This window comes from Carassius carassius, chromosome 16 (genome assembly GCF_963082965.1).
Source record: "Carassius carassius chromosome 16, fCarCar2.1, whole genome shotgun sequence".
Lineage (NCBI taxonomy): Eukaryota > Metazoa > Chordata > Actinopteri > Cypriniformes > Cyprinidae > Carassius > Carassius carassius.
Window position 1 is genome coordinate 5,490,149 of NC_081770.1, and position 15,420 is coordinate 5,505,568.

A 15,420-nucleotide genomic window follows, 5' to 3' on the forward strand; every position below is an offset into this window, starting at 1 on the left:
TTGTATAAAAACTTTTTGTTCCTAATGAGGCTGAAATTGCAGTCTCTCATTCACAGTTTGAAACAGCATAACATTTCGATGTTCAAACAGCACTGTTTCGTTCACAAATGAAATCTCCCGCCATTGCTGACTTCAGTTCATCTGTCTCAGTCAAAGCTGCAGAAATATTTTTGATAGCTTTATACACTTTATACACAAAATATTTGCTGCATGAAGTTGCATAACAATAAATTTTAAAAAAATTCAAATAATAAATAAAATGTGTATATTTATGTATTTACTTACCTATATTCATATATATATATATATATTATAATAGGCCTATATAAATGGCAAAAACACTAAAATTAAATAGTGGAAAAAAACAACAACAGGACACCTTGTGAATGCATGAAAAATTATAAGGGGAAAGAATACAATATAATACAAATGGATTGTTTTTCAGCATTTGCGTGCAGTGTGACAATGGTTTAGCTGTTTACTGTTGTGTTTACAGTAATAAGCCACTGTCTCCTGTCAGACATCAGTTCATGTCAGCTTACACTGAACACACAAAGTATATTTGGGATTTTAGATGGCTGTATAAATAAGTAGAACTATGTTCCATTATTTTGGCAATTGAACTGAAATATGGATTACATATACTCTCATTCTGCTATCAAGGGCAAGTTTCTCTCCTCAGGATTGTACCCTGTCTCTTCTTTGGGTCCTTAATAAAAAAGAAAGGAAAAAAAAAGTTAAAAACAAGAAAAGAGTTTGATGTTCTTGGATTAATTTGGGATGCAGTGATGTATAGAAATGGTGTGATTTAGATGAAGGATGTGAAAGACTTGACATACTCACATGATCTACAAGATTGAAGGTCTTTGAGATCTTCTGTCCCTCGCTGGTGATGTGCAGTTTGTAATGTCCATAGAGTTCATTTGTGATGTTTGTGATGATCAGAGATCCGCTATTGTGGTCCAGATGCAACCTGTCTTTGAATTTGCTGTCATCATGTAGGTGTTCCTCATTGTTTGTTTTATCCCATTTAGCGATGACAAAAAATTCAGCGAGTTTGTTTACTTTGGAATCGGCAAACTTCCACTGTATCAGTTCCTCTTCCTGTATTTCAGTGAGATCAGTGTGTAGCGTGACTGTTTCTCCCACCATTGCTAACACAGACTTAAATTCATCTTTCTCCACAAAAGTATCTGAAAAAAAAAGTTAGAGATCAAATTTATCAGGTTGATTCTTGCAGGTTGAACAAACTTGGCTTAAAACTGTCCACATGTTGTTTCAACAATCAATTGTACTTATTTTCCTAATGTCCCTAATTAAAATTTGTTAGTTTATCAAATTTGATCAAATTAGTTTATCAAATGGAAATTAAATTTTATAAATTAAACTTGATTGTAGATGTAAGTCAAAAATCTCGAGCTTATATCTTAGAAACATACAAAAGTAAGTACAATTAAACTTCTGATTACAAGGCTCTATAAATTTAGCATGTTGAATCTGTGTGTAAATTGGACCAACGGCTTCAGTTGAATTTGAAAAAGTTGATTTTTTTTAGAAAAGTTTTAAAATGTAGGAAAAGTATATATATATATATATTCATTCGATTCACATGACGTCACTGTAGCTTTGCGCCGCCATCTTTGCGACCGACGGTCTGAATATGCCTGCAATATGTTGTGCGGTTGGCTGCAAGAACAGCCGAAAGAGGAGCCCCGAATTGTTATTCTATTATATACCTAAAGAAAAGGATAGAAGGAAGAAGTGGTTAGCTGCCATTCGAAGAGATCACTGGACACCCACATCTCACTCCTTACTATGCAATGAACACTTCGTGTCAGGTAAGTTAAGCCTTCAGCCCATGTGATGCGTTTGTGTTGTATTATTTGCTATTTGTATTTAGGTGATTATAAGCCGAAGCCGGTTTCATATGTTTTGTGTGCAAAGGCAAGCGTGAATTTAAAATAATGAAAACCAGCCAGGACGGCCAGGACAGGGCGTTAAAACAGGACATGTCCTGGGAAAACAGGACGTTTGGTCACCCTAGATTAATGACAGCTAGCCATGTGCCGGCCCGTGGCTACCAGCTGTTAGCCACTTAGCTAGCTAACAACTCGCTACCTAGTCAGAGCAAACTACCACCAAAATCATACATTTGAAATTTTTTTTATAATACCTACATTTCCCATGATTAAATATAAATCCTTGGTGGCCAGGTGCCGCACTTTCACGTTTTTCACCCATCCAGCCACAGCATATTGATACGCATCTGTACTCTTGAAAGCCTTCAAGCAATCCCCACTGTATGGGGAGGGGTTATGTACAAGATATATATATATATATCATAGAAGGCCAATTTGGGTAGTCTGGGGCAGATAATAATGGACAAAAGAAAACTGGGGGTAACAAATAAGGATCGGAGCCTAAAATAGAAATTTTCTCCAGGTATCTCTGTCTCTCTCTCTCATTCAAATGGGCAGTTTGGGCGGCCATACCGGGCGAGTCGGTCGCAAATATGGCGGCGTTCTATTTGTAGTGACGTAGGTGGCATCTTTGAATACTGTAAAACCCGACAAGTAAACTTAACTCAAACCGTTTGAGTTAACAGATTGCCTTGAATATATATATATATATATATATATATATATATATATATATATATGATATATATATATATATATATATATATATATATATATATACAATTAATTAGTTTATTTTATGTTATTATTTTTTTAAATATTTTTTTCTTCCCACAGCCCAGTGGCATGTGATGGTGTTTTAAAATGAAGAGGCAGTTTTACATATATGTGTGTGTGTTACACTATGTTTTCCTAGGTAAATAAATATTATCAAAAAAGAGAACAAATATAACTATTTTGTAGTTCATTTAAATACTTATTATACATTTCATAGTCTTTTAAAGCATTTTTCTATTTATTCCAAAATAATAACTAAAAAAAAGCACTAAGAATTTGAACAATATTCTGGAAACGGTTTACAGGTTTTATTAGATAACATTAGTTAACGGTGCCATAGAATGTAAAAATCACTTTTTGAACACAGTTGTGTGGCCGCAGAGTGTGAAAACAGCCAGCCTATAATGGTAAAAATCCACTCGCTCATTGTTTTATAATCCCAATAATTAATAAAATAGTATCTCCACTAGCTGTTCCAGGTTTGTCACTACTATGACGACATAGTCAGTGAAAAACCCCTCATTTGTGACACTTTCTGCCCTATTAGCGTATACACAGCCCTGATTGAGAAGCAGCGGTCTGTCATTACTGTTTTCTTGCTGTAGCTGCTGTAGCTACAATGTCAGCGGTAAAGAGCCATTAAAAGTGTCATGTGTTGATGCACCAACGAACATAGGAGTCTCCATAGACCGCTGAGAACACGGTTGTTAACTTTTATTCAGGAAATGTCCCTGAAAAAAAAGAAAGAAAATCCTATACATTTGAGCTAACATTTTACACCAGACCGTCTCACAAACAAGGGTCAGTTCAGCGCTGGAGTTGTGCAAAAATTGTTTCTGAAAGAGGGAATGATACCAACGCGTTGTGTGCAAACGTCCAGACTCCAGACAAAGTAAGCAACACGCAACATATTTTTTTTTCCAAAAGACCTTCTTGGCTCTCTGTAAAGCTAGTGTTGCTAAAGCTACCATTGTCTCTGCCTGTTCTCAACAATAATGCCTTGAATCGTGAATAGGAATGTAGTAGTTAAAAATTGCATTTGGAAGCAACATGGTCACCACCAGTTAAAGTGGTTTCAACAAGCTATAAAAAATAATCTGTGTGGTATTTTGAGATAACACTTAATATGCACACTCTGAGGACATCAGAGAAAAATGTAAAATATTGTTTCAATGCATTCTATGGCACATTTAACTACTTTAACATGAACTAAGAATAAACAATAGTGAACGGGACTAATAGATCGGTAGGGTCTAACCATTTCAAGGTTTATTTTGATGTGACACAAAGTAGTGCTATCTAAGCTGGAGATTTGTTTACTTTATATAATTAGTCAATAACACCATAATTTTCTTCATTCAACCAAGAGCTCACATGAAAACAGGAGGCGGGATTTATTTCATAAACCAATCGCATCCAATCACAAACGATCATATCCATTTATAGCGTGATGGAGGCATTACTATTGTGCTAAGGAGTCTCTGTTGAAAGTCTATGGACCGAAGGGAGACAAGCCTCCTGTGTAACTTAACCTGCGGGTGTCGCTGTGGCACAGTGTTACTTTATAAAAACAAGTGACTTTTAGACTTTCAATGGTGTATTTAGTAATATTTGCAATTATTGTTTGTAATATTGATTACTTTCTCATCCAATTTTTTGAAGAGACACTGCCTCCTTTTCCTCCTAGGACTTAACGCCCCTGCCATAGACTTTCTACAACTTTTTAAAGGTCTTTAAGGCACCTGAATGCATTAACATTTTTGCAAGTTACTCCCTACTTAGGACAAACTGTTGTAAATGCAATGCACTTTGAAATGGAATCAGCCGAATAAAGTCAGAAGGGAACATTAAAATTCACTAGTTGTACAGTAACTTACTGTTTTGTGAATGTCTCTCCTGTTCCAGGGTTTCTCCATCTGCTGAAAACAAACAACAATAATGTCTGGCATGGATTTATATGAACTCAAACATGCAGAGATTCAGTGATGTAGCATCTTACCAGTGTTCGGCCGATTAGCATGCCCAGAATTTCCATTAACTACAAGTTAAAAAAAACAAACAAACACATGAAGCCCTTTGTCATAACTCTATTGTTAAAGTTCGTTGTAAAGTTGTTGTTTCGGTGGACGAATAAAGCCACAATAAATATATAAACACAAGAGTCAGTCTCTCACCATTAGTTAGCCTAATATTTTCTTCTCCATCAGGTTGGCCTGTATAAAAGAATAAGCACTTATTTTAATAAATGAAGAGGAAGTTAAATCTTTTTTTGTGTCAAATTTATCTCTAGGTAACACTTACACTGATGATCTGCTTGTGTAGACCTCTTGTGGTGATAGTAAAAGAAAATACCACACAAAACTACAACCACAGCCAGAACACTAAAGCAAACCAATGCTATATGACCTGCGGACAAACCTGGTGCTATATTGGAAAGAGACAGTATCATTACACTAAATAAATCACAACGATTGCTGTTAACGTACTCTACATGAACATATCAGCTCTGCTGTACCTGAACATGGTTGACAGAGTTGAGTGATGTCCAGATGTGTGGTCTGGTTTCTGATGGGATTGTTGATCACACAGCTGTAGCTGTTTTTCTCCTGATATTCCACCTCCAGAGGTAGAGAGAGACTGATGCTGAGATCAGACACACTGATGCTGGACAATAAACTGTTTCCTTTGTACCAGGAGAGAGTCACATGACCCACATTCACCACTGAACACAACAATGAACAATATGATGAAGAAGAAGATGATGATGATGATGAAGAACATTGTGAAGAGTCACTGCTGATGACAGGAACAGGTAGATGAGCTGAAATCATGAGAGAACATAATAGATTTTAATGTCACAATAAAAACACCCTGATGCAGTTAGATAAGTTCACAGCGTTGAACACGAATGATACATGCTGTGATTCATGTCACATTTGACTCTTTACGACATAAATCATACATTCAGCTTGCCTTTGTCTCCAAGAGGCTTCTAGAATAACAGTTCAGAGGAAAGTCAGTTGTGAAAGTCAAATGATGACCAGGCTGAATCTACATGTTACTTTGACTGTTATGTTCATAACTGAAATGCAATGAAATCAAATTGGCTTGCAACAAGAAAACCACTCACCAGAAACAATAACACTGAATTTCTTGGGTGTGACCTGTTTTCCACCAATGATCTGTAGTTGATAGAGTCCAGTGTGTTGAGTTGTGATGTTTGTGATGGTCAGAGATCCAGTCTGATGATCCAGCTTCAGTCTGTCTCTGAATATCCCATAAGGACCATCATAATATGAGATCTTATTAATCAATCTGTTTATTTGAGCTATTCGAGTGCTGTCAGATCCAAATGTCCACAGTATCAGCTCAGCTTTCTGTATTTCAGTAAGATCAGTGTATAAAGTGACAGAATCTCCCTCCATCACTGACACTGACTTCACTTCATCTGTATAACCAAACACACCTGCAGAAGAGAGACCGCTTGAGAATCACAGATTCTTGTTTAAGGAACAATAGTGACAGAATTTATGCTGGCTTTGTCATTTCTTTTCTATTCAGCCTTATATGGAGAATATTGGTGTGTGGATATCAAATCTTCACAGCTTCAGATCACATTTCAAGTCCCTCGGGATATTTATCTTTATTTGACCCTCTAACTTTAATACTCACTGTTCTAATTCTATTCTTTAAAAAAATCTAACTACCTTTCTAATCTTTTTGTATTCTATTTTCTTTTCATTTATTATGCAGGTGTGTGTGTGTGTATATATATATATATATATATGTATGTTGGGCATAAGAAAAAGTGAGTTGCAATTAAGATCACTAAATAGTTCGTATTGGACAAACATCAGCACAAGCATATTCTGAGTTTTAGCGCCATAAAACAGATCAAAACATTACTTCAGAAATCGAATAGGTTAATATTATATTCAAATCGTTTTTAAATAGACTCGAAAACCGATTTAAATCTACTCACCATCCACGAGTAACGTAACAAAAAATAAAACAAACGTCTCCATAATTCCGCAAGTGCGTACAAGATCAGAAAAAGTTGTCCATTGTAGTTGTTAAACCGCTCCGTCGCGTTTCAAAGCGTTTGAACAGTTTCTAAACGAGTTACAGGAAACCGTAAAGATACTTAACATAATTTAACTTTTACACATGATTTTGTAATATTTCACCGACTTCAGCTCAGTAGATCGCATTTGTACGAGTGACACACGAAATGTTCTTGGAAAATCAGTAGGCTAATTCCGGAAGTAAATACATTGTGTGGAATCTGTCATAGAAAACATTCCACACCTGGGTTCTGTTCCTGTGAAAAACTACTTCTTCTTCTTCTTCTTTTCGTTTTTTGGCAGATTGCAACCATGACTATAAAGGTGCATACCGCCACCTACTGTATAGGAGTATGTAACATGAGAAGATATTATCATGACTATATCATCAAAAAAAAATAAAAATAAAAAATTACTACCTAAATCCTATTATATATTCCAATATTTTTCAAATATTGTACAACTGCTTTCTGTGCATCCTTTACCCCATCTCCTGTTGTGCCTAACAAACCTTCAATATTCCACTTTCTTCCTACCTGACTTATCTTTTGATTTAGTCTCATCCTCTCATCCCTATATTTCTTACAATGCAATAATACGTGTTCAACATCTTCCTTGGACCTACATTCTATACATTCATCAGATTGGCTTTTACCCATTAAAACCAATGTTTTATTTAATCCTGTGTGATCAAACCTTAGCCTGGTTAAAACACTCTCCTCTCTTCTGTTACTTCTATTCACCCCCTGTGCATTAATAGATTTTTGCAATCTGTAATATTTCCTTCCACTTTTATCCACATCCCACCTGTCCTGCCATTTTTTCATAATTTCTTTTTTGATTATTGCCTTAGCCTCTCCTTTTCCAATTTATTTATATTTATTTATTTATATTTATTTTATCATTTGTCCTGGTTGATTTTTTTGCGATTTTATCTGCTCCCTCATTCCCTTTTATTCCTATATGAGCAGGTACCCAACATAATCTCACATCTATCTGTAGTCTCTGTAATCTAAATAAACTTTGTTGGATTTCTAGCATTAGATCTTCTCTACTAGATTTTATATTTTGAATACTATATAGAGCTGCTACAGAATCAACACAACACACCACTCTGTCTGGTTTTACTTCCTCAACCCACTGTAGTCCTACAATAATCGCCATCATCTCTGCCGTATACACTGAAGCCTGATCAGGTAATCTTTTTCCAATACTTATGTTCATTGTTGGTATATATATTCCTATTCCTACATTGTCCTTCTCATCCTTAGATCCATCTGTATAAATTTCTAAGTAACTATAATATTTGTTCCTTATATATTGACTTGCCAGGTGTCCTTTCTCACTCTCTTCCCATTCATTTTTTAGTTCCAAAATGTTTAAGTCTATCTCAGTTTTGGTAAATAACCATATAGGTATATTACTAATAGGTATAGGTGAATTAAACCATATATTTTTCACTCTATATTCCTCTGATTTTGTCTTTGTTACCCATCCAAAGCCATTACCTTTAAAAGACCTATACTCCCAACATTCTTGAATAACACTTTTTGCATGATTTTCATGTCCACATCCACTTAAGCGACTCCAATATGTAAGCATGAGCTTATCTCTTCTCAGATCTGACGGCACTTCTCCTAACTCAACCTGTATTGCTTTAATTGGTGTTGATCTCATTACACCTGCACATATCCTCAATGCTTTGTTACTAATTCTATCTAGCTTCAGTAAATGTGTTTTAGCTGCTGCTCCATATACATAACATCCATAATCGATTGTTGACCTCATTAAAGCCCTGTAAATATATATTAGTGATTGTTTATTTGCTCCCCAGTCTTTCCCCACTACTGCTCTCATTAAATTGATGACTTTCTTGCATTTTGATTCCACCTTTTCAATGTGTATTTTCCATGTTCCCTTTTGGTCTAACCACATACCAAGATATTTAAAATGATCTACTGTTTCCATATTATGTCCATATAACTGTAGGTTCTGTTTTTCTATCCCTTTCTTCCTTGTAAATATCATATGGCAAGACTTACTTGGAGAAAGCTTAAAGCCCCAGCTATACGACCATTGTTCTACCTTTCCTGTGGCTTCCTTGATTTTATTTCTTACCCTTATAGGATCTCGTCCTCTTGCCCAGATGGCCCCATCATCTGCATACAAAGCTGATCCAATCCTTCTGTCCAGATTCATAAAAATATCATTGATCATAACATTAAATAAAACTGGACTAATAACACTACCTTGTGGAATTCCATTACCAATTTCAAATTCCTCAGAAATTCCTGATCCCACTCTAACTCTAAATCTTCTTTCTGACAGAAAGTCTAAGACCCAATTATAAAACCTACCTCTAATTCCCATTTGGTTCATTTTAATTAACAGCCCTTCCCTCCACATGGAATCATAAGCTTTTTCAATATCAAAGAACACAATACTCATTATTTCTTTCATTTTAAAAGTTTTTTCTATTTCATTGCTTACTTTCACCACCGCATCCATTGTGGAACGCCCTTTCCTGAATCCACTTTGATATGGTGCGAATAATCCTCTATATTCGAGGGTCCAGTTAAGTCTTCTGACTAGTATCTTCTCCATCCACTTGCAGAGATGTGACGTAAGGGCAATAGGTCTATAATTACCAGCATTATTCGGGTCTTTCCCAGGTTAATTAAATGGCAATATTAATGCTCTTTTCCAGCTTTTTGGTATTTTACCGTCTTCCCATATCTTATTAAATAACTGTAATATTATCTGCAATACTTTCCCAGGTATTTTCTGGAACATGATGTAACTTAGTTGATCTTCTCCTGTAGCAGTATTCTTAATATCATTTAATACTATCACTAGTTCATTCAAGTTTATTTCTGCATCCATAGTACATTCCTCACAATCTTTTTTAATAAACACATCTCTATTTTCTTTAAGAACCTTCTCTTTATGTAATCTATGTATATCATCCAAATGATCCCCACTATGAATACTGGCAAACTTCTTTCCCAATGCATTTGCCTTTTCTTTATCTGTTATTGCCAGTATTCCATCATCCTCTAATACAGGTATTTTAGTATACACTTTTTTCCCACTCATTTTCTTCATCATTGACCACACTTTTCCTATTTTAACTTCCCTCCCTATAGTAGAACAATAGTTCTTCCATGCATTTTGTTTACTATTCTTAATTATTCTTCGTGCCTGAGCCTTTTTCCTCTGATAATCAATTAAGTTATCTTGGTTCAAATTACCTCTTAACATTCTCATTGCCCGATTTCGTTCTTTAATAGCTTTTGTACATGTATCATTCCACCATGGGACCATTTTCCTATTCCCCCCAACTGACTTAAATGGTATGCTTTTTAATGCTGCATTCATTATTAAATGTGTAACCTCAGATGCACATTCCTCAATATCACCCTGCATTGAGACTGTCTCTGCTGAAATACAACATATTTTTTTAAATTTTTCCCAATCAGCTTTTTCAAACTCCCATTTCTTATGATTAGGCCTTTCTTGGAGATCTATTTCAATATTTATAGAGCAAAATATTGGAAAATGGTCACTTCCAATACTTGTACTTTCTATCACCTTCCATTTACAAGAGTGTGACATTTTATTAGAGACCAGAGTGAGATCAATACAAGACAGTGTGTTAGAACGTATATCAATTCTTGTACCATTCCCATTATTTAAACAAACTAATTGCCTAACATCCATCATTTCCTCCACTGCTTCTCCATTATTATCTGTATGCTTACTTCCCCAAAGACTATTATGTGCATTGAAGTCTCCACACCATATTTCTTTCCGGTTCCCTTGTCTACTTATTATTCCCTCTAATGTTTCTAGGTTTAATGATTTACAAGGGTTATATAAGTTTATTACTACTAAGTGTCCATCTGATTTATAAATTTCAGTAATTACACATTCTATTTCTGTTGTAGTTCCTATTCTTCTAAATGGTATCCCATTCCTTACAAATGTTGCACATCCTCCACCCTGATTCCCACCTCTATCAAACCTAACAGACTCATAACCAGGTATAATAAAATCAAGGTGAGGCCTTAGCCAGGTCTCTTGAATGCAAATAGTATCAGGTTTGACTTCAGACTCTACTATAAACTTCTTAAATTCTTGTCCATTTGCAGTCAGACTCCTAGCATTCCATTGTAACAGATGGAATACCATAATAAATTTAAGTAATACTCTGAGACCCTCCATCATTATTAGTGCTTAGCATGCCATGTATATCTTCTGCTTTTAAATCTTTGATACCCAAGAATTCCTCTGCAGCTTCTACCACTGTCTTGATCCTGTCACTTTTCCTTTCTTGTCGTGTGGCAACATTCACAACTTTACATATAAAAGCTACAAAGCTCTTTTTTTCTACCATCAAGGTGTTCTCCTCCACTATACACTTATGTTTACATGGTTGCTGTATGGCAATGGGTATTGGGCCTACTTTCCCTGGCTGACATCTCTTTATGTTTAACCTCTGAGGTAGGCCTGCTGCTCCATGCATTACATTTTCATTGAGGTTTTCATGACTCTCTATTTGACTATTTTTCTTTGTTTCATAGTTGCCTATGTTTTTAACAGCCTCTGCATATGACATCTTATTCACAACCTTGTACCTTTGTACTTCTTTAGCTTGTTTCTGGACCACACATCCAGCATATGCAGCACTATGCTCACCTCCACAGTTGCAGCATTTTAGCTTGGTATCCTTATTACATTTTCCATATTCATGGTCTCCTCCACATTTCGCACATCTTTGTCTCCATTTACATTGTTGTACTGTATGACCCATTCTCTGGCACTTAAAGCATCTCAATGGTTGAGGGATATACTCCCTAACTTTGTAATTGATCCAGCCTATTTGAACTTCATAAGGTAAGGATTTTTCAAAAACAAGCAATACAGATAGACTGTCTGATTTAATACCACTTTTATTGCTTTGGAGCCTTTTCACCTCTAATACTTTCCCACCTTTAATCTCACTCTTTACCTCGTCCACAGACATTTCCAGTGGAACATTTGAGATCACTCCTCTTAGCTTTTTACACTCACAATACAGTTCGGTTGCAATCTGCCTTCGCTTCGTCCAAAAACTTCCGTCCTCTCCAACCGGCGCGTCCCACCACACACCGTCGACTCCTCCAATCCGCCACCCTGACCTGTGAAAAACTACTCCAGTGGGTGGAGTTTATGAGAGTAGTCAGTACTAGTAGAAATAAAGGTGCACGCTCCTTAAATCGCTGCTTGTTTAATGGATTATTTTGAAATGGTAATGTAGTGTCAATGTTAACCTCCCTATCGCAATTCGTACAGCCTTTGAGTCTTTACTCATTTTCAAAGAAACATCTAAAGAGTCATCTTTTTCGCAAGCGGTCTTCTTGGACGTAAAATAAAATAATTTGTAAATAATAATTGTAAACACAAGTACTATCCACTAGAGGGCAGAAAACGTTCAAAGATCACTGATTAAAGATTTGTTTATTAAAACGAACACTATCAAATGTAACAGGCATACTTGTACTTAACATGAATATCAAAACATGCATGACAAACAAAGTCAGAGTAAATGATAACAGGTTATATGGACAATAAAACAAATATTTAGTGTAAAGTCAAAAGAACATTTATTAATTAATGATTAATTAACTAATATTCAGTTTCAAAGGTTAGCATGCAGCGTTCACTTCAAACACACTGCAATGGTTTTAAAGGCTCCTAAAGGCATTTCAAATAAGGATAATGTCAGTATTTAATTCTCCAAACCTCAGAAGTAGCGCAATAAAAACTTTGTGTTTCATTGAAAAACACCATCTTCCACTTCATCTTCCAGTTCATCAGTCCAAGCCAAAGCTTTACAGATTTGTGCAACAATTTTTTTTGATGGCTAAGTATGTTTTTTTTATCCTTGTTGCATGAATGTAAAAAAAAAGGTTATATATAATTATATTCAGAACCTCTAATCATAATGTATTTTCCCAAACACTTTCTGTTCAGGTTATTTTATATTGTTTCCCTCACTGGTGATGTTTATAATATCCTGTAGTGTTTATCTGTGTTGTTTGTGATGGTCAGAGATCCAGTATCGTGGTGCAGATGCAATCTGTCTCTAAATCTATCTCCATTATAGGTTTTCCTCATTGTTTGTTTTATTCCACTTGGCTATGACGTAAAACTCGGCCTGAATGCATTCATTTAGCAAACTTCCACCGTATCAGTTCAGTTTTATGTATTTCAGTGACATTATTATGTAGCATGACAAAAAATTGCTACAGCCTCTATAATTTCTTCAACAAAAACATATGAACATCACTACCCTGACAAAACATGGGTTTTATCACAGTAAAACTAGCCTACTTCATTTTCTTTATGTGTGATTTCTGAATGCTTGAGACTATAAAATAAGGGTTAGGGTTAGGTTAATCATAGCCATATTGGAAACTTTTTTTAACTATGTTTTATTACACTGACTGCTCTTAATTACCTTTTTTTTTAAAAACTAAAACTATTTAGAAGTGTACTCAGTAAATTTCCAGTGACTGATATCTTCTGCTTCATTTAATGCATGGTCAGTACTAAAATTTGTTACAAAAAAAGGTGAAGGTTTCTGATTTAATTTATTATAGTTTATTTTGATAATATTTAAGCTTTTAATGTTTTATTTAATATATGTAATTTTAGTTTGAAATTATATTACAATAATACAATTTAATTACAATTGATTTATTTACTTTTTTTTAACCCCTGCATTTCAATCCCACACATCAAAACCACAGGAATTTTAAATTTAATTTAAATTGTATGTATTATATATATATATATATATATATATATATATATATATATATATATATATATATATACACGCACACGGCAAAAGCAATCACATTTAGTTACAAAAAATGTGTGTACTGTACTTCTGTGTAATCAAATATGAACTATAATAATGCACATGGAAACACAGAGGTTTGATTCTAAATCTCATAGCACAACATGACCAGACAGAAGTGTAACATCAGAAGGATCTCGAAAGTTTCCAAACTCTCCCCCATCATGATGATATTTATGGATTGTAAAACAGGAAACAGACAGAAAAAGGAAAGATGAGCTCTCAATGCAATCTTATCTCTAAATTAATGTCAGCCTCCAAGGAGAGTAAGTGGCCATAGTAAAACTCCCAACAATTTGTGATCTCTGTAAAGAAATGTGCTGCTCTACAGAGAAGAAAACTCCATAGCTGGGTTTTTTTTTTGTTTGCTAGGAAAACTTTCAAAAATGTTTTTTTGTTCATTAATGCTGATCAAAACTGTAAAACAGACACTAATGTAACATAACAGGTATCTGCACAATAGGGAAGACCGTAGTTAAGTAACATGTTCCATCAACAGTAAAATAACCACAAAAAAACTTTTGTTATAATTATCCAATATTAACAGCATGCAGCATTGATTTAAAACATTTTATAGTTTTGAAACTAGAGAAGTGACATAAGGATGTTTCTCCAGTCACCATAGATGTGTGTTTGCAGTAATCTCTCCATTCATTAATGTCATCGTCTCCTCTGAAACACATTCTCCGTTTTGTGAGGAATCTGTAAACAAAACATGAAAAGATTTTGTTTGAAATATTTAGCTCCGATTTGGTTAATTTCACATGAATTATTCGGTCGTTTCAGAAAGTCTAACTTGTTCAGTGTTAAAGGATCTTTATTCGACTAAATGATTTGAGCTGCTCACCTCGCACGATAAATGTCTTGGAAATCACATTTCTCCCATTCCTGGAGATATTTAGTTCATAAATCCCAAAGTCTGTAAGTCTGATGTCACTTTAAGAGATAATACAACCAACATGATACACATTCCGTTTCTTTCTCAACTGTCAACTTACACTTAACCGACCATTTGTTTCATACTTTCGAGTTGACTATTCTGTGTATTTGTCATTTCAAGAGTAAGAAGAGACAAACTCAGTTTGGTGTAGACGTGGCGGTCTGCATGCACACTGTATACGAACCGAACAGCGCGCGGGTGCTGAATTAAACTCTTCGTGTCTTTTTGTGCTCGTATGTTTAAACTGGTGAGGTGTATTAGTTTTTTTCAGACACGGGAGGAAGCGATTACTTTAGTTTAGGCTCGGTTTCGTTTTTTACAACAGCGTATCTAAAAGTATGAGACAAAAACAAACATACCATTAAGAGCTGTGCTTCAAAGGCGCCTTTATCCCTGTTACTGCCTGAACCAGGGCTATTCAATTAGTTTCATTTGAGGGCCGGATTATCGTATTGAAAATTTGAAGGGGGCCAATGGGGTTTGGGGCCATCCAAATCTCTTTATAATTTAAAATGAAATGCATATTCAGCTGTAAACTGAATTAGTATTACCAACAACCACGTCTATGAAAGATTAACATTTGTTTTGTCAAAAAAATTGAATGAAACTAAATTGACACATTTTCTGTAATTAAGCAAAACTAACTGATTGCTAATATATCGTCATTTCACACTGAACCGCCAAATGGATTTAGAAACAAAGATGGTATATGATTTCACATTTAGAATTACTGAATTAGTTTATTAGATTAAACTATTACATAATATTGAGTGCAAGATGAAAAATAAGTGAAGTTGCGTGTAGATTAGATGC

At 35.0% G+C, this 15,420-nt stretch overlaps 1 protein-coding gene across 5 annotated transcripts in view; it reads right to left on the bottom strand.

Annotated features, from left to right (window-relative positions):
• Nucleotides 1-425: 425 nt before the first annotated feature.
• LOC132159516 (SLAM family member 5-like) overlaps nucleotides 426-15,420 on the bottom strand; it is a 145,673-nt gene continuing 130,678 nt past the window's right edge. For 2 of the 5 annotated variants that reach the window (XM_059569061.1, XM_059569058.1), the window contains exons 4-8: nucleotides 4,998-5,120; nucleotides 4,871-4,909; nucleotides 4,574-4,615; nucleotides 844-1,193; nucleotides 426-709 (exon numbers count right to left, since the gene is read on the bottom strand). In XM_059569061.1, coding sequence (XP_059425044.1) covers nucleotides 659-709; nucleotides 844-1,193; nucleotides 4,574-4,615; nucleotides 4,871-4,909; nucleotides 4,998-5,120 — 605 coding nt within the window. In that variant the 3' untranslated portion in view covers nucleotides 426-658. Of the gene's footprint in view, nucleotides 710-843; nucleotides 1,194-4,573; nucleotides 4,616-4,870; nucleotides 4,910-4,997; nucleotides 5,121-5,211; nucleotides 5,518-5,826; nucleotides 6,163-6,678; nucleotides 6,953-15,420 lie in introns of those variants that run through there. The other 3 variants (XM_059569059.1, XM_059569060.1, XM_059569062.1) reach the window with 3 other exon arrangements.